Genomic DNA, 23,834 nt, shown 5'->3' on the forward strand with positions numbered 1-23,834 from the left:
GAGTAGATATATTAGCATGAGTGAAAGTAGATTTCAGGGATAGGAACCAACATATTATAATGATAAAAGGGTCAAGTCATAAAGATATAAAAAGAAAACTAAACATCTATGCAGGTACTAACCAAACTTCAAAATACATGAAGCAAATACTGAAATACATATAAAGAGAAATGGAAAAATCCACACCTACAGAGATTTTAACACAAGTAGGATGGAAATCAATAAGGATATAAAAGACGATCAGTATTATCAACCAAATGAAACTAAAAAACACTTATAGAAAACCTCATCAAAAAAATAGGAAAATATACACTCTTTTCAAGTATGCATCTAGACAGACTATATGATGGGCCATAAAACAAATCTCAATAAATTAAAAGGACTAAAATCATACAAAGTATGTTTAATAATCACAATGGAATTAAATTAGAAATTAGAGTGATATTTGGAATATCCCCATATATTTGGAAATTAAACATAATTCTAAATCACCCAGGGTCAAAGAAGAAATCATATGACAAATCAGAAAATATTCTGAACTGAAAACACAATATGTTAAAATTTGTGGGATGTTAAACAGTGCTCAAAAGGAAAATTATAGCTTCCATGGTTATATTAGAAGAGTGAAAATCGATTTTTTAAATTTCTACCTTAAGAAGATAAAAAAAGAGAGGGAGGCAAATTAAATCCAAAGTAGGCATCATTTACTTAGGATACCACCACACACTCAGTGGAATAGCTAAAATTAAAAGAACTGATAATATTGTTATAGCAAGAATGGGGAACAACTGGAATTCGCATACATTGTTGGTAGTAATGTAAAATGACACTATCCAAAAACAATGACACAAAAGTTGTGTGTTTATAGCAGCTTTATTAATAGTAGCCAAAACCAGAAATAGCCCAAGTGTCTAAGAGCTGATGAATGGATAAAAAATTGTGATACAGACCACAAGGAAATACTACTATGTTTTATATTCCCTTTTAATACTCATTCCCCACTGTTATTTCCTCTCACTCAGACCTAGGGACACATACAGAATGAAAGTGAGGGGATGGAAAAAGGTATTCCATGCAAATGGAAATCAAAAGAAAGCTGGAGTAGCAATTCTCATATCAGACAAAATACACTTTAAAATAAAGACTACTACAAGAGACAAAGAAGGACACTACATAATGATCAAGGGATTGATCCAAGAAGAAGATATAACAATTGTAAATATTTATGCATCCAACATAGGAACACCTGAATAAATGAGGCAAATGCTAACAGCTATAAAAGGGGAAATCGACAGTAACACAATCACAGTAGGGGACTTTAACACCCCACTTTCACCAACGGACATATCATCCAAAATGAAAATAAATAAGGAAACACAAGCTTTAAATAATACATTAAACAAGATGGACTTAATCGAAATGTACATGATATTCCATCCAAAAACAAAAGAATACACTTTGTTCTCAAGTGCTCATGAAACATTCTCCAGGAGAGATCATATCTTGGGTCACAAATCAAGCCTCGGTAATTTAAGACCTTGAAATAGTATCAAGTATCTTTTCTGATTAGAACACTGTGAGATTAGATATCAATTACAGGAAAAAAACTGTAAAAAATACAAACACATGGAGGCTAAACAATACACAACTTAATAATGAAGAGATCACTGAACAAATCAAAGAGGAAATAAAAAATAACCTAGAAACAAAAGACAATGAAAACAGGACGACCCAAAACCTATGGGATGCAGCAAAAGCAATTCTAAGAGGGAAGTTTATAGCAATACAAACCTACATCAAGAAACATCTCAAATAAACAACCTAACCTTACACCTAAAGCAAGTAGAGAAAGAAGAACAAAAAAAACCCAAAGTTAGCAGAAGGAAAGAAATCATAAAGATCAGATCAGAAATAAATGAAAAAGAAATGAAGGAAACAATAGCAAAGATCAACAAATCTAAAAGCTGGTTCTTTGAGAAGATAAACAAAGTTGGTAAACCATAAGCCAGACTCATCAAGAAAAAAGGGAGAAGACTCAAATCAGCAGAATTAGAAATGCAAAAAGGAGAAGTAACAACTGAGACTGCAGAAATACAAAGGATCATGAGAGATTACTACAAGCAATTATATGCCAATAAAATGGACAAACTGGAAGAAATGGACAAATTTTTAGAAAAGCACAACCTTCTGAGATTGAACAGGAAGAAATAGAAAATATAAACAGACCAATCACAAGCTCCGAAATTGAGACTCTGATTAAAAATCTTCCAACAAACAAAAGCCCAGGACCAGATGGCTTGTCAGGTGAATTCTATCAAACATTTACAGAAGAGCTAACACCTATCCTTTTCAAACTGTTCCAAAATACAGCAGAGGGAGGAACACTCCCAAAGTCATTCTATGAGGCCACCATCACCCTGATACCAAAACCAGACAAAGATGTCACAAAGAAAGAAAACTACAGGCCAATATTACTGATGAACATAGATGCAAAAATACTCAACAAAATACTAGCAAATAGAATCCAACAGCACATTAAAAGGATCGTAGACCATGATCAAGTGGGGTTTATCCCAGGAATGCAAGGATTCTTCAATATATGCAAATCAATGTGATACACCATATTAATAAATTGAAGGAGAAAAAACATATGATCATCTCAATAGATGCAGAAAAAGCTTTCAACAAAATTCAACACCCATTTATGAAAAAAACCTCCAGAAAGTAGGCATAGATAAAACTTACCTCAACATAATAAAGGCCATATATGACAAACCCACAGCCAACATCGTTCTCAATGGTGAAAAACTGAAACCATTTCCACTAAGATCAGAAACAAGACAAGGTTGTTCACTCTCACCACTATTATTCAACATAGTTTTGGAAGTTTTAGCCACAGCAATCAGAGAAGAAAAAGAAATGAAAGGAATCCAAATCGGGAAAGAAGAAGTAATGCTGTCACTGTCTGCAGATAACAAGATACTATACATAGAGAATCCTAAAGACTCTACCAGAAAACTGCTAGAGCTAATCAATGAATTTGGTAAAGTTGCAGGATACAAAATTAATGCACAGAAGTCTCTTGCATTCCTATACACTAATGATGAAAAATCTGAAAGAGAAATTAAGGAAACACTCCCATTTACCACTGCAGAAAAATGATAGGAATAAACCTACCTAAGGAGACACAAAAGACCTGTATGCAGAAAACTATAAGACACTGATGGAAGAAATTAAAGATGATACAAACAGATGGAGAGATATACCATGTTCCTGGATTGGAAGAATCAACATTGTGAAAATGATTACACTACCCAAAGCAATCTACAGATTCAATGCAATCCCTATCATACTACCAGTGGCATTTTTCACAGAACTAGAACAAAAAACTTCACAATTTGTATGGAAACACAAAAGACCCAAAATAGCCCATGCAATCTTGAGAAAGAAAAACAGAGCTGGAGGAATCAGGCTTCCTGACTTCAGACTACACTACAAAGCTACAGTAATCAAGACAATATGGTACTGGCACAAAAACCGAAATAGAGATCAATGGAACAGTATAGAAAGCCCAGAGATAAACCCACGCACATGTTTATCTTATTTTTGATAAATGATGCAAGAATATACAATGGAGAAAAGACAGCGTCTTCAATAAGTGGTGTTGGGAAAACTGGACAGCTACATGTAAAAGAATGAAATTAGGACATTTCATTCACAAAAATTCATACACAAAAGTAAACTTAAAATGGATTAAAGACCTAAATGTAAGGCTAGACACTATAAAATTCACAAAAATTCATACACAAAAATAAACTTAAAATGGATTAAAGACCTAAATGTAAGGCTAGACACTATAAAATTCTTAGAGGAAAACATAGGCAGAACACTCTATGACATAAATCACAGCAAGATCCTTTTTGACCCACCTTCTTGACAAATGGAAATAAAAACAAAAATAAACAAATGGGACCTAATGAAACTTAAAAGCTTTTGGATAGCAAAGGAAACCATAAGCAAGACGAAAAAACAACCCTCAGAATGGAAGAAAATATTTGTAAATGAAGCAACTGACAAAGGATTAATCCCCCAAATTTATAAGCAGCTCATGCAGCTCGATATCAAAAAACAAACAACGCAATCCAAAAATGGGCAGAAGACCTAAATAGACACTTCTCCAAAGAAGATATACAGTTTGCCAACAAATACATGAAAGGATGCTCGACATCTCTAATCATTAGAGAAATGCAAATCAAAACTACAATGAGGTATCACCTCACACCAGTCAGAACGGCCATTGTCAAACAATCTACAAACAATAAGTGCTGGAGAGGGTGTGGAGAAAAGGGAACCCTCTTGCACTGCTGGTGGGAATGTAAACTGATACAGTCACTGTGGAGAACAGTATGGAGGTTCCTTAAAAAACTAAAAATAGAACTACCATATGACCCAGCAATCCGACTACTGGGCATGCACCCTGAGAAAACCATAATTCAAAAGGAGTCATGTACCACAATGTTCATTGCAGCTCTATTTACAATAGCCAGGACATGGAAGCAACCTAAGTGTGCATCAACAGATGAATGGATAAAGAAGATGTGGCACATATATACAATGGAATATTACTCAACCATAAAAAGAAACGAAATTGAGTTATTTGTAGTCAGGCGGATGGACCCAGAGTCTGTCATACAGAGTGAAGTTAAGTCAGAAAGAGAAAAACAAAAACCGTATGCTAACACATATGTATGGAATCTAAAAAAAAATAATAATAATGGTTCTGGAAAACCTAAGGGCAGGACAGAAATAAAGATGCAGACATAGAGAATGGACTTGAGGATATGGGGAGGGGAAAGGGTAAGCTGTGACAAAGCGAGAGAGTGGCATGGACATATACACACTACCAAATGTAAAATAGATAGCTAGTGGAAAGAAGCCACATAGCACAGGGAGATCCACTCGGTGCTTTGTGACCACCTGGAGGGGTGGGATAGGGATGGTGGGAGACACAAGAGGGAGGAGATATGGGAATATATGTATATGTATAGCTGATTCACTTTGTTATAAAGCAGAAAGTAACACACCATTGTAAAACAATTATACTCCAATAAAGATGTTTTAAAAAAATAAAATAAAAAAATAAACAGTAAGGAGAAACCAGACCGAAATTCCACACTTTGCTTGTTAATCTGCTCAGCTACATATCCAAGAGTTCAATGCTTACAAGTTCTATTTTCCACTCAGCAGTAGAATATTATTCAGCCAACTTTTCTTCCACTTTATAATAAAGATCACTTTTCTTCCAGTTTTTAATATTTCCTTCTGAAATCTTACCAGAATCACCTTAGATGTTCATATTTCTTTCTAGTAACATCCTGTTCTTGACAATATATCTATTCTCTAAGATGATATCACCTTTGTCTTCTATCCTCCTCACTTCCTTCTTAGCTTTCATTGGAATTTAGGCTTTTTTTTTTATCACACACCTCAAAATTCTTCCAGACTGTACCCAATTAGCCAACTCCAAATCACTGCCACAATTTTAAGTATCTATTAAAACAGTATCCTACTTCCTGGTACCAAAGTCTGTATTAGTTTCCTAGGGCTGCCATAACAAACTGCCATAAATTAGGTGGCTTAAAATCACAGAAATTAATTTTCTCATAGTTCTGGAGGCCCAAAGTCCAAAACTGAGGTGTCAGTAGGGCTGAGCTTCCTTTGAAGGCTCTAGGGGAGAACAGTTCCTTGCATCTTTCCACTTCTGATGGCTCCTGATGTTCCCTGGCTTGTAGTAGCATAAGTGTACTCTCTGCTTCCGTCTTCACAAAGTCTTCTTTGCTGTATCTCTGTGTCTCAGATCTCTCTCTCCATTCTCCTATAAGCGGACCAGTCACAGGATTTAGGGCCTATCCTAACCCCCAAATCATCTTACCTCCAGATCCTCAACTTAATTATATCTGCAAAGACTATTTCCAAATAAGGTCACTGTATTAGTTTGCTAGGTCTATCACAACTAAGTACCACAACTGAGGGTTTAAACAACAGAAATTTACTCTTTCACAGTTTTGGAGGCTAGAGGTCAGATCAATGTTTCAGCAAGATTGGTTTCTTTTAAAGACTGTGAGGAAGAACTTATTCTATCCCTCTGTCCAGCTTCTGTTTTTGCTGCCAATTTTTTGGTGTTCCTTGGTCTGTAAAAGTATAAGTCTGATCTCAATCTTCATCTTCACATAGCATTCACTCTGCATGTATGCATCTGTGTTCAAATTTCCCTTTTTATAAGGACACCAGCCATAATGGGTCATCTTCACGTGGCATTCACTCTGTATGTATGTTCAAATTTCCCTTTTTATAAGGACACCATCCATACTGGGTTAGGGTCTACCCTAATCACATTTTAACTAATTACATCTGCATCAAACTTATATCCAAATAAGCTCACATTCTAAAGTACTAGGGATTAGGACTTCAACCTATGAGTTCTTGGGAACACAATTCAACTCAGAACAGTCACATTCATAAGTACCAGGAGTTAGACCATGGACATAACCTTTTTTTTGGGGGGGGGGTGTAAATATTTTGCCCAGTATAGTTGTTTGCTTTTTTTTTTCTTTCAATACTTTGAATATTTCATTCCACTCTTTTTGCTTGCATGGTTTCTGAGAAGTTAGCTGTAATTCTTATCCTTGTTCTTCTACAGCTGTTTTTCTCTCTGCTATTTTTCAAGATTTTCTGTTTCTTTGGTCTTCTGCATTTTGAATATTATGCCTAAGTATTTATTTTTTGGTATTTATCCTGCTTGATGTTCTCCTGCTTCAGTTTCGTGAATGTGTGGTTTGGTGCTTGTCATTAACTTTGGAAAATTTTCATGTATTATTACTTCAAATATTTGTTTTTGCTCTGTTCTCTTTCTCTTCTTGGTATTCCAATCACTTATCTGAAACACAACCTGAAATTGCCCCCAAATTCTTGGATGTGCTGTTCTGTGTTATTCACTCCCTTTTCTTTTTGCATTTCAGTTTGTGAAGTTTCTATTGACCTATATAAGCTTGCTGATTGTTTCTTCAGCCATGTCCAATCTACTGATGAGCCCATGAAAAGCATGCTTCATTTAGGTTACAGTTTTTTTTGTTTCTAGCATTTACTTTTGATTCTCCTTAAGAGTTTCCATCTCTCTGCTTACATTAACCATCTGTTCTTGCATGTTTTCTACTTTACCCATTAAAGACTTTAACATATTAGTTATTTAAGAGAATTCCAATACCTTTGTCATATTTGAGCCTGGTTCTGATGAATTCTTTGTATTTTCAGAGTCTTTTTTTCCCTATCATGCCCTGTAATTTTTTGTTGAAAGCTGAACATAATGTCATAGGATCTGAGGTAAACAGGCCTTTATTGTGAGATGTTACGTTAATCTAAGAGTCTGAGTGGGACTGCGTTTAATACCAGTTATAGTTGTAGGTGCCAGAGGCCTCGAACTCCTCCAGTGTCCTTGTTTTTGTCTCCCCTGTTAAATAGTTCTCCTCAGAGGGACTATATATTTTGCAGCTGTAACCCACTGTTACTATACTGGGGTTCTGTTGGTGTTATGGTAAAGAATGGGGGAGAGAAAGCATATCTACTATAGTAGCATAACTTACTATAATCTTACAATTAAATCTCAGTCTTTTGGTGGGTCTGTGTCCCTGGTCTGTGACTTTAACAAGTGTTTCTTATTTTCCACCCCCATTCTCTCTTAGGTGAGACAGAAAGGCTACAGAGGGCAGGAGTGGGAGAAATGCTCTTCTCTCAGATAGAATAAGGCTCTGGTAAAGTTTTTTTTCCCTGAAGAGTAAACCTTATAATAGATAATGCTCTAGGCTTATTTCATAAATGTTACCCTTCCCTTCCATTCCAGAGCCACTAGGGATCCTTTTTGGCTCTTCATTCGGAGAACTTAGTTGGGTGCCTAAAGGTAAAGTCCATGGAAGTGTGAGGTGTGGGGTTCCCTTAGGCTGTAGTCCCCAGGAGTTTTTCACTCTCAGACTAGTCCACACTCAGCCTCAAGCAATTCAACAAAATTACCATTTAAGTGCTCCTACCAGTTAGTTTATGATTGCTATAGTTTCTGCTCCAGGTAAGCAGATCTTGGCTGTAACTCTTTGGATTTGCCTGTCTCTCCATATTTCGGGTTGGCGGTTTGCTCTGCAACCTCAATTATCTGATGGGTTCATGAAAAGGCACTGATTTTCAGTTTGTTCACCTTTTTCTCGCTGTAAGGACAGTTGTGACAACTTCCAAGCTCTTTACATGTTGGAGCTGAAACCAGAATCCCCCTAATGTCTTTAATAGTATGATGATTTTTTTTGGTAACTTATACATGTAGTTATTGCAGTGAGAATATTGATCGGCCAACTATATATACTATATGCTACCTAGTAGCGGAAGACTGCCACCTCTCTCCATTGCCCTTATATAAGCTGCTCTCAACCAGTACCCTAGAGAGTTAAACACTATAGAAAATTATTTAAATAATTATTTTCTAAATTCTGCCAAGGATGTTACATAGCTAGTACCATTCTAGATGCATAGGAGTTAGTTTATTACATAAAATGGATGCCTTAGCCATTTTATCCCTTAATATTTCAATGTGTATTTCCTAGAATAAGTATATTTTCTTACATAACTGCAAAATATCACATTCAGGAAATTCAACATTGACACAATATTTTAATACAATCTAGCATCAATAGTACAGTTTTGTCAATTGTCCCCATATTTTCCCTCCAAAAGAACTGTGATCTGGATCATATATTCATTCAGTTGTCATATATCTTAGTCTATCTTTCAATCTGAAGCAGTTCCTCAGGCTTTCTTGGCTTTTATTACATTGGCTTTTTTTTTTTTTTTTTTTAAGTATACAGGCCAGTTTTCATTTCTTAATAGCATGTTTCTGATTTTGGCTTTGTCTGATGTCTCCTCATGGTTAAATTCAGGTTATGTATGTCTGGTCAGAATACTACATAGTGATATTGTATCCTTCTAATAGGCTACATTAGTTTTTTTTATTTTTACTGTTCAAGTTTTTAAACATACGCAAAAGCAGGGAGAATAATATAGTGATCCCTTATGTACCTACCTCTCCAAATTAACCTTTTACTGCTCTCACTTCATCCATCCTCTTCTCCCTTTCTTTCCTTCACTTCATTGCTTTGCTCTGATATTTTCAAGCAAATTCTTAACATTGTCCTGTTACCCATTTCACTACTGAATGCATCTCTTAAAAATAAGGCCTTTTCCTCACATAACCACAATATCATTATCACACCATCAAAATTATCAATTATTCCTGAACATTATCTAATCATCAGCTGTGGTCAATTTTTCCCAATGATCTCAAAAATGTCTTTTCAGGGTTCTTGTTCAAATCAAGACCCAAACCAAGTCCACAGACTGTCTTTGGTTGCTGTGTTTCTCACATCAGTGTCATTCAAGGCCTTGGTGGGTCTCAGGAGTGCTGGCTCCTCCCCTGTCCTTCCGCTGCTCCAGCCCAGCCTGTTTGGCGCTCACCTCTCCTACCTCCTGCTGAGTCCGGGGCAAACCCACACAACTAGGGCCTATCCTCCAGCCCCTGCACAGCATGGCCTGTGCCACAGGGACCCTGGGACCTGGAGGTCACTGTTCTCGGCTGTTCCCTTCTCTGAACAGACATAGGCTACGTTAGTTTTGATCACTCAGGCAAGGTTATTGTCTGGTTCTGTACCATATAGTTAAGACAATATCAATATCCTGCTCCTCATCAAACTTTTCCCCAATCCTGACCCCAGACTTTTCATGCATTGATGCTTCTTACCCAGTCAATCTTTACTATGATTATTGCAATGATTCTCTAATTTGACTGCTCACTCCACATTTATTAATCAGTGTCCTACTCTATGCAAAAGTCTTCCCTTTCCCCTTTTAATCTCTCTCTCTTTCTCTCTCTCTCTCTCTCTCTCTCTCTCTCTCTCTCTCTCTCTCTCTCATCAGGATACACTCATGGCTACCTATATTTTCACTGGGTTAATTACTGTCCTTAGCTATTTCAATGATCAAAGAGCCCCAGATTTGGCCAGTGGAAGCCTCTCCAAACAAGCTCTTGGGTTTTTTGTTTTTTTTTTTTGACATGCCCCCATCATTTTTTTTAAACACTTCCTTGCCTTCTGGTAACAATAAGATGTCCCAGGCCCATTTTATAGCCCCTCTTCCCCAACCCTGGAGATCAGACACTTCTCCAAAGATCTATATTTCCTTTCAGTAAGGAATAGTATTAGAAAACAGAATGAGTGCCACATGTTCTCACTGCTATCATGGTAAGTTTGAGTCTAGTCTTGTCATATCCAATTTGGTAGCCATTATCCAAATGTGGCCATTTAAATCAATATTAATAAAAATAAAAATTTAGTTCCTCAGCTGCACTAGTCACATTTCACGTGGTCAATAGTTACATGTATTTAGTAGCTACCATATTGGACAGCACAGATATTTATAGAGCATTTTCGTCATTACAGAAAGTTCTATTAGACATTACTGTTCTAGACCCTTTCACAAAGCAAATCAAGGAAACACACACACACACACACACACACACACAAATTCTCACTCTCCATTGCCTTTTAAATATCTTTCTACATTCCACTACAATAATTCTTTCACATATTAATTATTTATTGAGCATATACTATTGGACAGTTACTGTTCAAGACCCTGTAGGTTCAGAAATACACAGTTCCTGTTCTCAAAAAACTTACAATGTAATGAGAAGACAGAAAAATAAATGGAACATTATTATAAAATAATGGATTATTATTATAACACAGGGTGCTACATCATTATATACCCCATAGTGGGAATATCAAGGAAGGCTTCCTGAGAGAAATGACATTTATTAAATTTAGAAAGGTAAATAACTATTACCCTGGAAATTTGGGGGATAAGTTGGGGGTGGGGTCATTTGCTGTTCTCCATCATTTTTTCCCACCTCTGTTACAATTACTAAAGTGCTTTTCTTAATCTCCCCTAAACCCTTTCAATATTCTGTTTATCTTTCCAAACCCATCTTTTATGGTGCATTTCTAAATGCCTCTAACCAGATAAAGCTCCTTCCCCAATTCCCAAATATACAGTCTTTACTGATTTCAAGCACATAAAAGATTTGGTTTAGCCACTGTGGAAAACAGTATGGAGATTCCTCAGAAAACTAAAAATAGAATTACCATATGATCCAGCAATCCCACTCATGGGCATATATCCAGACAAAACTATAATTCAAAAAGACACATGCACCCTTGTGTTCACAGCAGCGCTATTCACAATAGCCAAGACACGGAAACAGCCTAAATATCTGTCAACAGATGAATGGATAAAGAAGATGTGGTACATATATACAATGGAATACTACTCATACATAAAAAAGAATGAAATAATGCCATTTGCAGCAACATGGATGCAACTAGAGATAATCATACTAAGTGAAGTAAGTCAGAAAGAGAAAGACAAATACCATGTGATATCACTTATATGTGGAATCTAAAATATGACACAGATGAACCTATCCATGAAAACAGAAATGGAATCATGGACATAGAGAACAGACTGGTGGTTGCCAAGGGGGAGGGGGTTGGGGCAGGGATGGAGTGGGAGGTTGGGGTTAGCAGATGTAAGCTTTTATACAGAGAACGGATAAACAACAAGGTCCTAGTATATAGCACAGAGAACTATATTTAATATCCTATGACAACCATAATGGAAAAGAATATTAAAAAAAGAATGTGTATATATATATATATCTGAATAACTTCACTGTACAGCAGAAATTAACACAATACTGTAGATCAACTTCAATAGAAAATATTGATTAAAAAAAGATTTGGTTTATTTTTGTTGTTATCAATGTACTAATGGATAAGAACATGGCTTCGGAATCAGACTTATTGTTTACTAGCTGTATGACCTCGGGAAAGTTACTTAATCTCCCTAAACTTCAATTTCTGCATCTAAAGGTGGGATTGATAATGCCTCATAGCTTTATGTTTGAGGACTAAATAAAATAATGTACTGAAAATGCTTAGCATTATGACTGGAATATGGTAAATTATATGGTCTACTAGTAACAATGTTAGACGTGTTTCTTCCTTTGTTTGCTGGAAGTTTTAAATTTGTTCACACTTTTCCAGGCCAATCTTTATATTATCAAGGCATATGCAGTACTTTAGTAATATTGAGCAAATCCCCTAAATTATTCAGATAGATTCCTTCCAGTCAGAATATTAAGGCATATTCAAATGTGAGATATTTTTGATAGACAATTCTATTTATAACTATGAAATTATGAAATCATTTTCAAATATATTATTTCTCTATTGCTTGTAGTAACTTTAAATAAAAATTATTAAATAAAATATAATTTCATATATAAAAACTTTAAATAAAATATTTTCCTATTAGGTTTATTAAATATGTAAAATTTCTTTAAATTCTGAAATAAAACTTTCTTAAAAATTTCAAGTTGGGAAAGCATACTACTAATACCTGAACTACTAAATGGCAAAAATCAATCTATTAATAAAAATTAATTTGTCAGAATTCATGTTCCTATTTATAAAAGGATCCTATAAAACCAAATTTGAAATTGGTTCCTAATGAAACAAAGCATCTTGATTTTTTATAGAAATATATTTAAAAATAGTTAATGTAGTAATAATCAAAAACAATATTAAATCAAGGATAATTTCTTTCCTTTGACATATTATTTAAAATAGATAGCTAGTGGGAAGTAGCTGCATAGCACAGGGAGATCAGCTAGGTGGTTTGTGACCACCTAGAGGGGTGGGATAGGGAGGGTGGGAGGGAGGGAGATGCAAGAGGGAAGAGATATGGGAACATATGTATATGTATAACTGATTCACTTTGTTATAAAGCAGATACTAACACAACATTGTAAAGCAATTATACTCCAATAAAGATGCTAATATATATATATAGTAAAATAAGGCATAAATAAATAAACTTGATCAAACATTTCCCAGATTTTCCCAAATCATCACCATTATTATTCATTCCCACAATAAATATTTCATATTGGCATATAAAAAATATAAGAGAAAAAAAGCACATTATACCATGAGAACTAGAGATAATTTTGCCCTCCGTCACAGCTTATTTAGATATGCACTGAAAGATGCATATCTAACATGTTGCTAACAAATGAAAAATATGCTTTTCAAAATGGACGCTTTTAATGAAGCATATTTTATTTGCAAAAAGGGTAAGCATGGTCATCTAAAACTTCATTGCTTATATGAAAAAGGAGTGCTCACCAGGTTTAACAAATACCAAACATAAAAGGGAGAGCAATGTCATTTCCTCCAAAATAACTGAAAACCCTGCAGATTGTTACTTTTTTCTTCACTAAGCAAAAGGCAAATATATAATACACTTGTGTTTTCCTTGTTACCCTTACTAGTAAAATTTTAAAATCAACTTGATATGTACATTTCTTTCAAACTTGTTTAAGCATAATAGTGATTTAAAAAAATGGAAATGTGAGAAGTTTCAGAATACACTGCTATGTTTAAAAATTATTAAATCCCACTTATTCTAAACAACTGTGTACAGTTCATATCCTCTAACTTGTGAAATATATTGACAATAAAATCTTTGTTCATGTTTTGCCAAAGGCGACCTTACCTGCGGAGTCCAATAAAAAGTAGGGCTCAATCTGTAGAGTTTTCGTTTGTGGAAACTCTGAAGTGGCCTTGTTCGAGCTGCTGTACTCATGATAGTCAAGGATGGAGATTTCAATCTTGTCCTGTCTTTTCTCCTTTTCTTACTGTGCTTCTGGTTAAGTAACCAGCTACTGGAGGAAGAGAGCTCATCTAAATTCTCTGAAGCACTGATATGCCATGAAATAAATGGGAGTGGAGGGAATAAAACAAAACAAACAAAAAAGACAAAGAAAACTAAATGTAAATCACCTTGATCTATTATGACAGAAGAGTATTAATTTTAGCCAATTTTGTGGTAACAATCGATGAAAGAATTAATATTAATGGGAAATTGCATTTCAAGTTGTGAATACAGAATTTCTATTTTCTCCTGCAAAACAAATATCCCACAGGTTAGAAATGCTTACATGAGTTCACTAGTACAATGTAAACGTTCACTGTAAATCAATAATTCATGAATATTACAGTGTTGAAACTACTTACATCAAATTCTTTTTGAATAAGGGTGAAATTATACAGGATTACAGGTTTTTAAAAGGCTAAAATCTCATCACTACATCATTAGCTGCTCTTACATAAGCATTACATATCGTTTCAGTGAATTTTGAAACAAAGATGCAATCCGACTACATTTTAAGAATCTTTTCAAACTTCTGATGACACAGAAGCCACAAACTATAAAATATTAAAACAGATCACACAAACTACACATGAAATAAGCATAATTTTATAATCATTCTTCATATTAATTTTTAAACATTTATTTAAATATTTTAAAACATCAAAACATCAGGAGGAAGTTAATGCCTGTCACCACATAAATTTAAATTCATGTATACCAGTATATTATATATAAAATATTCGGCTTTTTGGGCACTATAATATACCAGTTTCAACCTTATTTATATAAGACGAAAGCTAGTCAACTTAGCATTCTAAGATCAACAAGTGAAACTGCTGTACATGTTATTGCTAATCAACATATGAATTCTAAATGTGCTATTTTGTTCAGGTAGAATCAGTGTTTAATGGTAAACATAAGATATGGTTTTTCTATAGCAGTATCATTGGTTTTGAATATTTACAGCTGCTATAAGATATTCTATTATCTTGTAGATAAAGCAAGTAATTCAAGAACTTTACATAGTAATAAGAAACAAGAAATAAAGGTACCTGAATGGCTTATGTTGGTGAAACCAAAATAAAATATAGAATTTGGTGACTACATATAAATAAAATTGAGTATGTACTACTGGCCAGACCAGTATAGGTAAATTGGTCTGGCCCCTGCCGCTGGCTCTCCTGCTGCATCTTGCATCACACTCCATCTGGTTCCCTGTGTTCCAGCTGCACTGCCTCCTTTCATTTCAAATAACTCGCACTCACTACTCACTATTATATATAATTTCTGCTTCCTGGAATTTTCTCACATCCTCCTTCACTTACATAATTTCCAATAATCATCTGGCTCTCAGTTCAAAAGTCATTTCCTCAGGTGTCTTTGAGCCCTTGCATAGCCCCTCCAAAGACTAAGTCAAATTCCCTTATGAGCTCTGATAGTACCATTCACCTTTTCTTCATAGTATTTTTTCATGGCGATAAGTTTACATTTATTTGTATTATTATCTGATTAATGTCTTTCTCCTTATCTAAGACTGTAAGTATTACAAAGACTGTGTCTGTTTTGTTTAACTTTATATCAAGAAGTTCCTGATATTGTACCTTGCATACAGCAAATACTCAATATTTATTGAATGAACGGAGAAATATAAACATATATATTTGCAGATTTACCCACTCCAGCTCAGTGCTTTGCACAGTGCATGTATAACACCACATACTACACCTAAATAATTAGTTTAGTGAATGAGTAAACATGGAACATTCTAGTTTAAGACCCAAAAGAAGCTCTAAACAGAAGGCTACAAGAGTCCTTTTAGAAAAATAAGTTACATATTTACACTGCCTTGAGTTCCATTCTAAATCTCTAACTTTGGTTTAAAAAGTTAGTTTCTGATAGTAAGATATGATGTACCTTATTTTATCTCATAATCATATATGCCCATTATAAATTTATAAGAATAATAAGCAGATGAGAGCTATAAGATGTTTTGATTTGTAAAAGAGAAGGCATGGATAAAGTTTAAAATTTTTCTTCTAATTTAAAAAGTGCAAAATGACCGAGTGCTTTATCTAAGAAAATAAGCCAAAAGTCATAAATTCATGTTTTATTAACATTGTTAAATTTCTCTAAGTTACTTAATGACTTTCTGATATAATTGGTTTTCTATTACAATCTTAGAAAATCTTAGCAGTTAAGATATTTATGGATAACAATAGGCATTCAATTTGCTTTTACAGAGTATAAATGGAAAACTTCAAGTGAATTTTTTAAATAAAAATTTTACTATACTGATTACTACAGAAACCAAAGGCCCAGAAGTGAGGCAATTAATCTTTTAACTGATATTTTATTATAAATCCCTACAAAAATCAATTCCTGCAAACATTATGTACTTGCATCAAAATTAATAAAACAATCTAAAGATATGGGTTTATGGGGACATATATTAGCTAACTTCTTGGTGTCATCTTGGGGGTGGTGATAATGGTGGATGGATATGGAAGAACAGTCTAATTTCAACCTATTTTTTAATAAACTCAGTGAAAGATAGTCTAGAATTTTTAGTAAATTATTCAAGTATTTCATAACCTTTGGCCTAAGCCAAATTATTTTCTTAGAAGGACTGAAATAATCATTATAACGCTCTGCTCAAATGCTTTTAGTAAATAAGAAACTTTGGGTCCTGGTTATAAATTTAGGATTCTAAAACCATAAATAGACAAGACTTCATGAAATTGTTTTTATCTTTTAATCTCAAGGAACAGCAGCAATTATTCAACACAGAATTTTAAATTACTGTTTTAGTACTGTTTTCAACATTTCCCCCACATTCATGTATTCTTATACTAAATACACTGAAGAAAAAGCAGAAATCAACAATGGAGAAGAGAATTATAATGTGTATTATCTAAGAACTTACGATAGCCCCCCAGTTCCCAATCTACTCATATACACAAATACCCACACCTGCTATACTGGGCTGAACAGTGTCCTCACAATATTTACATCCACCAGGAACCTCAGATTGTGACCTTACTTGGAAATACAGTCTTTGCAGATGTAATTAGGTAAAATGAGGTCATACTGGATTAGGGTAGGTCCTATATCCAATCACTGATGTCCTTATAAGAAGAGACACAGAATTAAGGAAGAGATCCACCCAGGGAATAATGCCATGTGAAGACAGAGGAGAGAAGCCAAAAATGCCAAGGACTGCCAGGAACTGCCAGAAGCCAGGAAAAGGCAAGGATGGATTCTTCCCAGAAACCTTCAGAGAGAGCATGGCCCTGCCTGACACCTTGATTTTAAAAACATCTAGCCTCCAGAATTGTGAAAGAATAAATATCTGTTATACCAAGCCACACACTTAGTGGTGATTTGTTATAACACCCCTACGAAATGGATATATTCATAAAAGTACACACCTAAGAATCACTATTTTTGCATAACTTATGTCTATTTCAAGTCTACTTTGATCTTTTGGAGTTCTTTGATGACTTCAACCTATAGCAGCTAAGGTAGGTGCAACCTTTTCCAAACTTTCCCTGATGCCCAAAGTCCTGCCAATAGTTGAATTTAATACCTTTCTTTCCCTTGATAATGTTTGGAGAAATTAATGCATCATATACTCAGATATATTCAATGATATTTTAAAGAAATTCTATAAAATTGGACTTTATATAAACTTACTAAAATGGCCCACTAGGGGCATTACTTGTCCTCCACATGGCAAAACAAACATCTCTCTCAAACGGCCAATGGACCAAGATCCAGGCATTATCTGCTACATATAGAGAAAACAGTGCATCGACCAGCCCATTTCACCTACTCTAGGAATTAATTAGGAAAATTAGACCCCTTACTCAAAAATACGAGTCTCTTCAACCATAGCAACAAGAAAATGTGTTGGAGTACACTGTAAAATGGCATTCTAAATTAGATATGGCCCCTAAAAAAAATTAAGGTACTTACCTGTTCTAAAAAATTAAGGTACATCTTAATGCAGCCATTAAAATGGAAAAAAAGATTTTAAGTATAGAAAGCTTCAGATATACTTTGAAATAAGATATAAAACGGCTTCCAATAGATCTCAACTATGAAAATAATGTAAAAAATGATAGGAAGGAAATATATTCTGAGCAATGTAAGTGATTTCCACTTTCTTCTTAGTATTTTATGAATTTTTAACTTTTCATACAATGAACTTATATAATTTTATAAGAAGAAAACTAAAATGTCATCCAAAATTGCAGTCTTTTTTTTTTGGCATTAGGAATTTCTAATATTTACATTTTAAAATGTAACATAACAACCAAATGTAATATGGATTTTGTTTGGGTCCTGATTCTAACAAATTATCCTAACAAACAAATTTGTTAGAATAACAAATTATTCTAACAAAATCATAAAAAGATGATTTTTATGAGACAACTGGGAAAATATGAATATAGAGAATTTCATGATAGTGATAAATTATGACTAATATAAGAATAATAAAAAAAAGCAGATGATAACAACATGGTGGGTATGTTGAAAAAAAGCTTATCAGAGAAATATACAGAAGTATTTACAGTTAAAATAACAACCAATAGAATTTATTTTTTAAAAGCATAGGGAAAAAATGTGTCAGGAAGGGAAATAGCTGAAATGAGTAGCAAAATCTTGACAACTGTTAAAGCTGGGAATAAGTTGATTCACTTTGCTATGCTTTCTATATGTTAAAGCTTTTCATAATAAAGGTTGAGAGAAAAAGAGACCGACTATTGCAGTGTTATTTGCTATTCTTATCTCTGGCTCTTAATTTCAAGTGGGACTTGAAATTACAAAGTATAAAGGCAAAGGGACTAGGAAGCCAATATGATAGCTATATTGTTCTGAGTACTGTGACATAAAATTTGCCAAACATTTCTAGCTAATCTATAGTTTGGGAGTACAGTTCAGATTCTTCAATATAATCTGTGAGCTGTTTTTCTGACATATAAGATACAGTTTGAAATTGAGACTTTCTATTTTACTAATTATTATTTTTCATTTTAAAGGAAAATTTGCAAATAGAAAAAAGTTGAAAAAAATAAAAGCTAAAATATTTTTCAAAATCTCATCATCTAAACACAAATATAGCTTTAATAAAAACTTTAAATTTTATCCTTCAAATCTTTTTTTTTCCCTATGAAATCATACTGTACAATGATTTTGGCATCCTGATTTTTCCACCTAACATTCCAAAGGAAGTATGTTCCTATATGACTACATCCCTTCTATACACATAATTTTTTTTTTTGTGGTACGCGGGCCTCTCACTGTTGTGGCCTCTCCTGTTGCGGAGCACAGGCTCTGGACATGCAGGCTCGGCGGCCATGGCTCACGGGCCTAGCCGCTCCGTGGCATGTGAGATCTTCCCGGACCGGGGCACGAACCCGTGTCCCCTGCATCGGCAGGTGGACTCTCAACCACTGCGCCACCAGGGAAGCCCTACACATAATTTTTTAATAGTTATATGATATGCCTTCCAGTGGTTGCATCACAATTTATTTAAACATTTCCTATATTAAGTTTCAGACTTATATTAATAGAGGTTAAAAGGGAAAAGTAAAGTTTTTACAAAAGAAAATAATTCCTACTGGTATTATTTTAAAAACACAGCAGGAGAAGTTTTAGTTCCTTATTGATGTTGTACATCTAGCTAATACAATAGTTAATGACACTCATAGAAACCCAAAATTATTTTGAAAACTTCAGCCTGGAATCTGCTGCTAAAAATGTTTTCTCATAACTGAGAAGTGACTATTGAAAATATTATGAGGGTAAAAGAATTACTTTATATGTTATTAGTTTACCAGCTTAGCGGCAGTTTTTCAATTGTGATGCCCAATTAGAAAGAATCGTTGCATTTCGTGAGATAATTATCATTAGTGGAATTAAGTAGCATGACAATGATTAATTGGAATTTAATTTCATATCATATTCTGGGACTCATTAAAGTAAAAACAACAACAACAAAAATCTAGCCATTATTTCAAGTAGAAATTCACTTTCCCAGAGATAATACCCCATGGGGTAAATAAGGATGCATTTACAACATTTTATCTTCATTTTAGAGTATGAGATCTAAAAACCAATAACTGTCTCTATGATGGTACAATGTAATGCTTCATTTGTTTGAAGACTCAATCTTTTCAGCTGCTCAGTTCCTGGTGACTCATCTTAAACCCTGCTGCCAAGATTAATAAAGCTAAGAAAACAATTCTGAGTTCTGGGAGATACTTCCATTAAATAAGAGATGGGGGTTGGGAATCAATAAATAAAAAGTGGAAAAAACAGCTGCCCTGAAAAATAATTACCCAAGTGAATTTACTTTAGACATTGAAAGAAAAAGATCATTAGGATATTATAAAAATTACCTTAAATATTTTTTAAAAATTATATCAAGCATTAAGTTCTACATGGTCCACTAAAAATTAATACATAGAATAGGTAACCAAACTTTAAAAATTCAAAATTTAAATTTCTTCCAACCTAACTATATACCAAACTTATGATATAATGTGATATAAAGCTAGAATGAGAATGCTTTATTAGAAGCACTTATGAGTTTACTTAGCTGGTAAGTCCAAATATACAGAATACAGCTGAAATTGCAAAACCCTTTTAAATAACCAAAAAAGATCTTAGTAAGTCCATGTATGAAAGCTCACTCCTGTTACTGTTAAGAGCGAGGCCTTCTCTCTTACTACAGAATGTCTCTTATTATAGTACAGGTACTTCTACCACTCTAACTTTGGTTATCTGATTTTCTAGTCCAGAGTTAAATTTGATGAGAGGAAGCAGAATTTCAGGAGACAGCCATGAGACCAACAACTGAAATACCAATCTGACTATGGGAGAGAAAAAGCAAATAAATACAAAATATTTTTGTTTTGAATGCTGATTACCTGAAAGAAATCTTAAAAGTCATTCTATTCATTCAAAAATATTTATTCGTGTCCATGTTATGACTCGTTGATCTAGATGCTAGGAATATAGCAGTTAATAAGACAGACCAAAAAAATTCCTACTCTCATGGAGCTTACATTCTCATCCAGGAAGACACAGATAATAAACAAGTAAAAAATAATAACAAAATTGTATCACACTTGTCATCTCATTTGATCCTCACAACAACCCAGGAAGCAAACTATTCTCATTTCAACTGTGATTTAGAAAGTTGCCTAAAATCACAATGCTACCAAGTTGCAGAGTTAGGACTGATCTCAGACCCATCTGATTCCAAAACGATTTTAACAATGCAGTGAGTTTTCTTCATAGCATTTGATCAGGATTTTAAATTTCACATTTATTTGTGTGATTATTCGGTTGATGTCATTTTTACCCAATTAGACTCTACACCATAAGGTCAGAGATCACACCTGGTTTTGTTCAACATCATATCCCAATCCAATCCAAAGCCTGGCACACTGCCATCACTCAGTAGGTATTTGTTGACTATTAAGTGAATTCTTTTATAGATAAACAATTATTAATCTCAATAGCCTCTGAGGATGTGGTCATAGTGATGAGCTTGAGTTATCAAAGAAAAACTGAATTAAGTTCAGTATCATCCAAGAAAGGCAATGTGTAATAAATTTTATTTAAACAATTTTTCCCAATGGCTTATATGAAAGTTTTTAACATTTGAATAGAATTATCATTTCTCCTACTGTCTTGGGTACTTCTTTCCATAATAACTTCTAGATTATCCTTTAAAGTTACTAAGATATGTTGAGTATAGTAATTTTGCTTTATTCACTAAATCTCTAGATTTAAGCTAACATAAAACATCAAAAGCAAAGCACAATAGTGATGTTACAAAAAGATATACATTTTAGGCTGTATTGAGACCTTTTTGTTTTTATTTTTAATTTGTTTGAAAAAATGGAATTCCTTACAAATAAGCATTTAATTGAAGAATATTAGCATTAGAAACTACTTTACAAAATATTTGTATTCCAGTAAATTTAGGATAAAAAAAAAGTGAGATGTAAAGAGATTAACTGACTTGCTCAAGGTCACAAAATGTCAAAACAAAAAGTATATGTAAAAAGGGTATACTTCCAAAATCTCAAGTAACCCAAAAACCACTAAATTAAAACCGACTATAATTAAGAATTAACAAAAGTTAAAACCTTCTAGGGGGGAAGAAGGAGATTAAATGCCCAAGATGGTCTTTTGAGAAGGTATGTTTAGTGTAATGAGAATAAAATCCAACAGTGTGTTTACCTGGGTTTACAGAGTCCCAAACAAATTAGGTAGACCAAAAACAAGTCAGCAACTTTTTATCTTCCCAAGAGATATGAAGGAAAAATAGGTGGTACCTCAGTGACTCCTAGTACCTATGTGACAGGTGTCTTCAGTAATAGCTGGCCTGTAAGGCTCTACATATGCCCTCAAATACTTATCGTAACTCTGGCCACTTTGAAGTACTTCTTTAAAAGAGTAAGAATAGTTGTAAATCAATGACCAGTACCCTGCTAAGGATCTGAAAGAAATATATCCACAATTTTAATATATATTATATACTGTCTCCCAGTAGCTGGTATGTTTACTGCAAGACATACTTAAAACTCTTAGTTGATGACCTGATGAGTGATATACTACATTTTAGTAGATAAAACATGTGCCATTTAAGATGATAGAATTGTAGAAGCTGGGTTACAGTGTAGACTTAATGACTGTCAAATGTTGGTTAAGACTTTACAAAATTTTTAGAAGAGAATATCAATATTTAGATACCATAATGAAACCAATAACTGGATCAGTCTCTACCAGTAACTTTTAAGGTAACATTGAAGTGAGATTTAATTCTCTTTGTTTCACTTTCAACAAATTAAATATCACATTCCTACTTCTACCTTAAAATTTTGGTATTTTATGGTTATAATTTTAACAACGTAGTACTAAAAATTGTATTTTCTATTTATCCTTTTTGAAGTGTACAATTTTTACCTTATTTTAACTTTTTTATTGTAAAATATAAGATACCTATAGTTAAGTACATAAAACATTTATCTTTTGAGAAGGTATGTGTAACTTGTATATATGAAGCAATACCTCACCTACTCCTCCACTGTCCCATAATTACCACTCAGGTCAAGAAAAGGAACATTATCAGCACCTAAGAAACCCCTGCCACATGTGGACCTCTCCATCATACTTAATGTAGAAACATCAAAAGTTAAATCAGTACAGATCTTTCTCAAATTATGATGGGGTTACATCCTGATAAACCCATTGTAAATTGAAAATATTTTAAGTCAAAAATGCATATAATCCCAAATATCATAGCTTAGCCTAGACTACCTTAAACATGCTCAGAATACTGATATTAGCCTACAGTGAGGTAAAATCACCTAACACAAAGCCTATTTTATAATAAAATGTTGAATACCTCATGTAACTTATTGAATACTATACTGAAAGTGAAAAATGGAATAGTTGCATGGGTGCAGAAAGTAAGTATATTGGCTGTTTACCCTCATGATTTGTGGCTGTCTGGGAGCTGCAGCTTGTTGCCACTGCCCAGCATCACAAGAGATTATCATGCCACATACCACTAGACCAGGAAAAGATCCAAATTCAAAATTTGACATACAGTTTCTACTGAATACATATCACTTTCGCACCATCATAAAGTTGAAAAACTGTAAGTCTGACCATTGTAAGTCAAGGAACTTCTGTACTTTTACCAGCCTCCTGAGAATAATTTAAATCCATTTACCTTCCTCCTGGCCTATATGCTGTTGTTGCCATGGAATTTTTTTAACCCTACTAGACATATTTTCTACTGTTTGTTTACATATAACCATATAGTTATTACCATATTATTTGTTCTTCATCCCTTCTTGCATCTCTCAAAAGGATCATCACTTTCCACTGCCTGAAACACTCCCTTTATGGTCATCATTAATTAGAGTCTACTGGTGACACAC

At 33.9% G+C, this 23,834-nt stretch overlaps 1 protein-coding gene across 11 annotated transcripts in view; it reads right to left on the reverse strand.

Moving 5' to 3' along the window:
• The window catches only part of KANSL1L (KAT8 regulatory NSL complex subunit 1 like), a 146,771-nt gene that overhangs the window by 41,025 nt on the left and 81,912 nt on the right, over positions 1-23,834 (reverse strand). For 9 of the 11 annotated variants that reach the window (XM_004262935.4, XM_049712103.1, XM_033428296.2 and 6 more), the window contains one exon: positions 13,708-13,912. In XM_004262935.4, the coding sequence (XP_004262983.1) occupies positions 13,708-13,912 (205 nt within the window). The remainder of the gene's footprint in view (positions 1-13,707; positions 13,913-23,834) is intronic. The other 2 variants (XM_033428336.2, XM_033428329.2) reach the window with 2 other exon arrangements.

Source organism: Orcinus orca, chromosome 7 (genome assembly GCF_937001465.1).
Source record: "Orcinus orca chromosome 7, mOrcOrc1.1, whole genome shotgun sequence".
Classification (NCBI taxonomy): Eukaryota; Metazoa; Chordata; class Mammalia; order Artiodactyla; family Delphinidae; genus Orcinus; species Orcinus orca.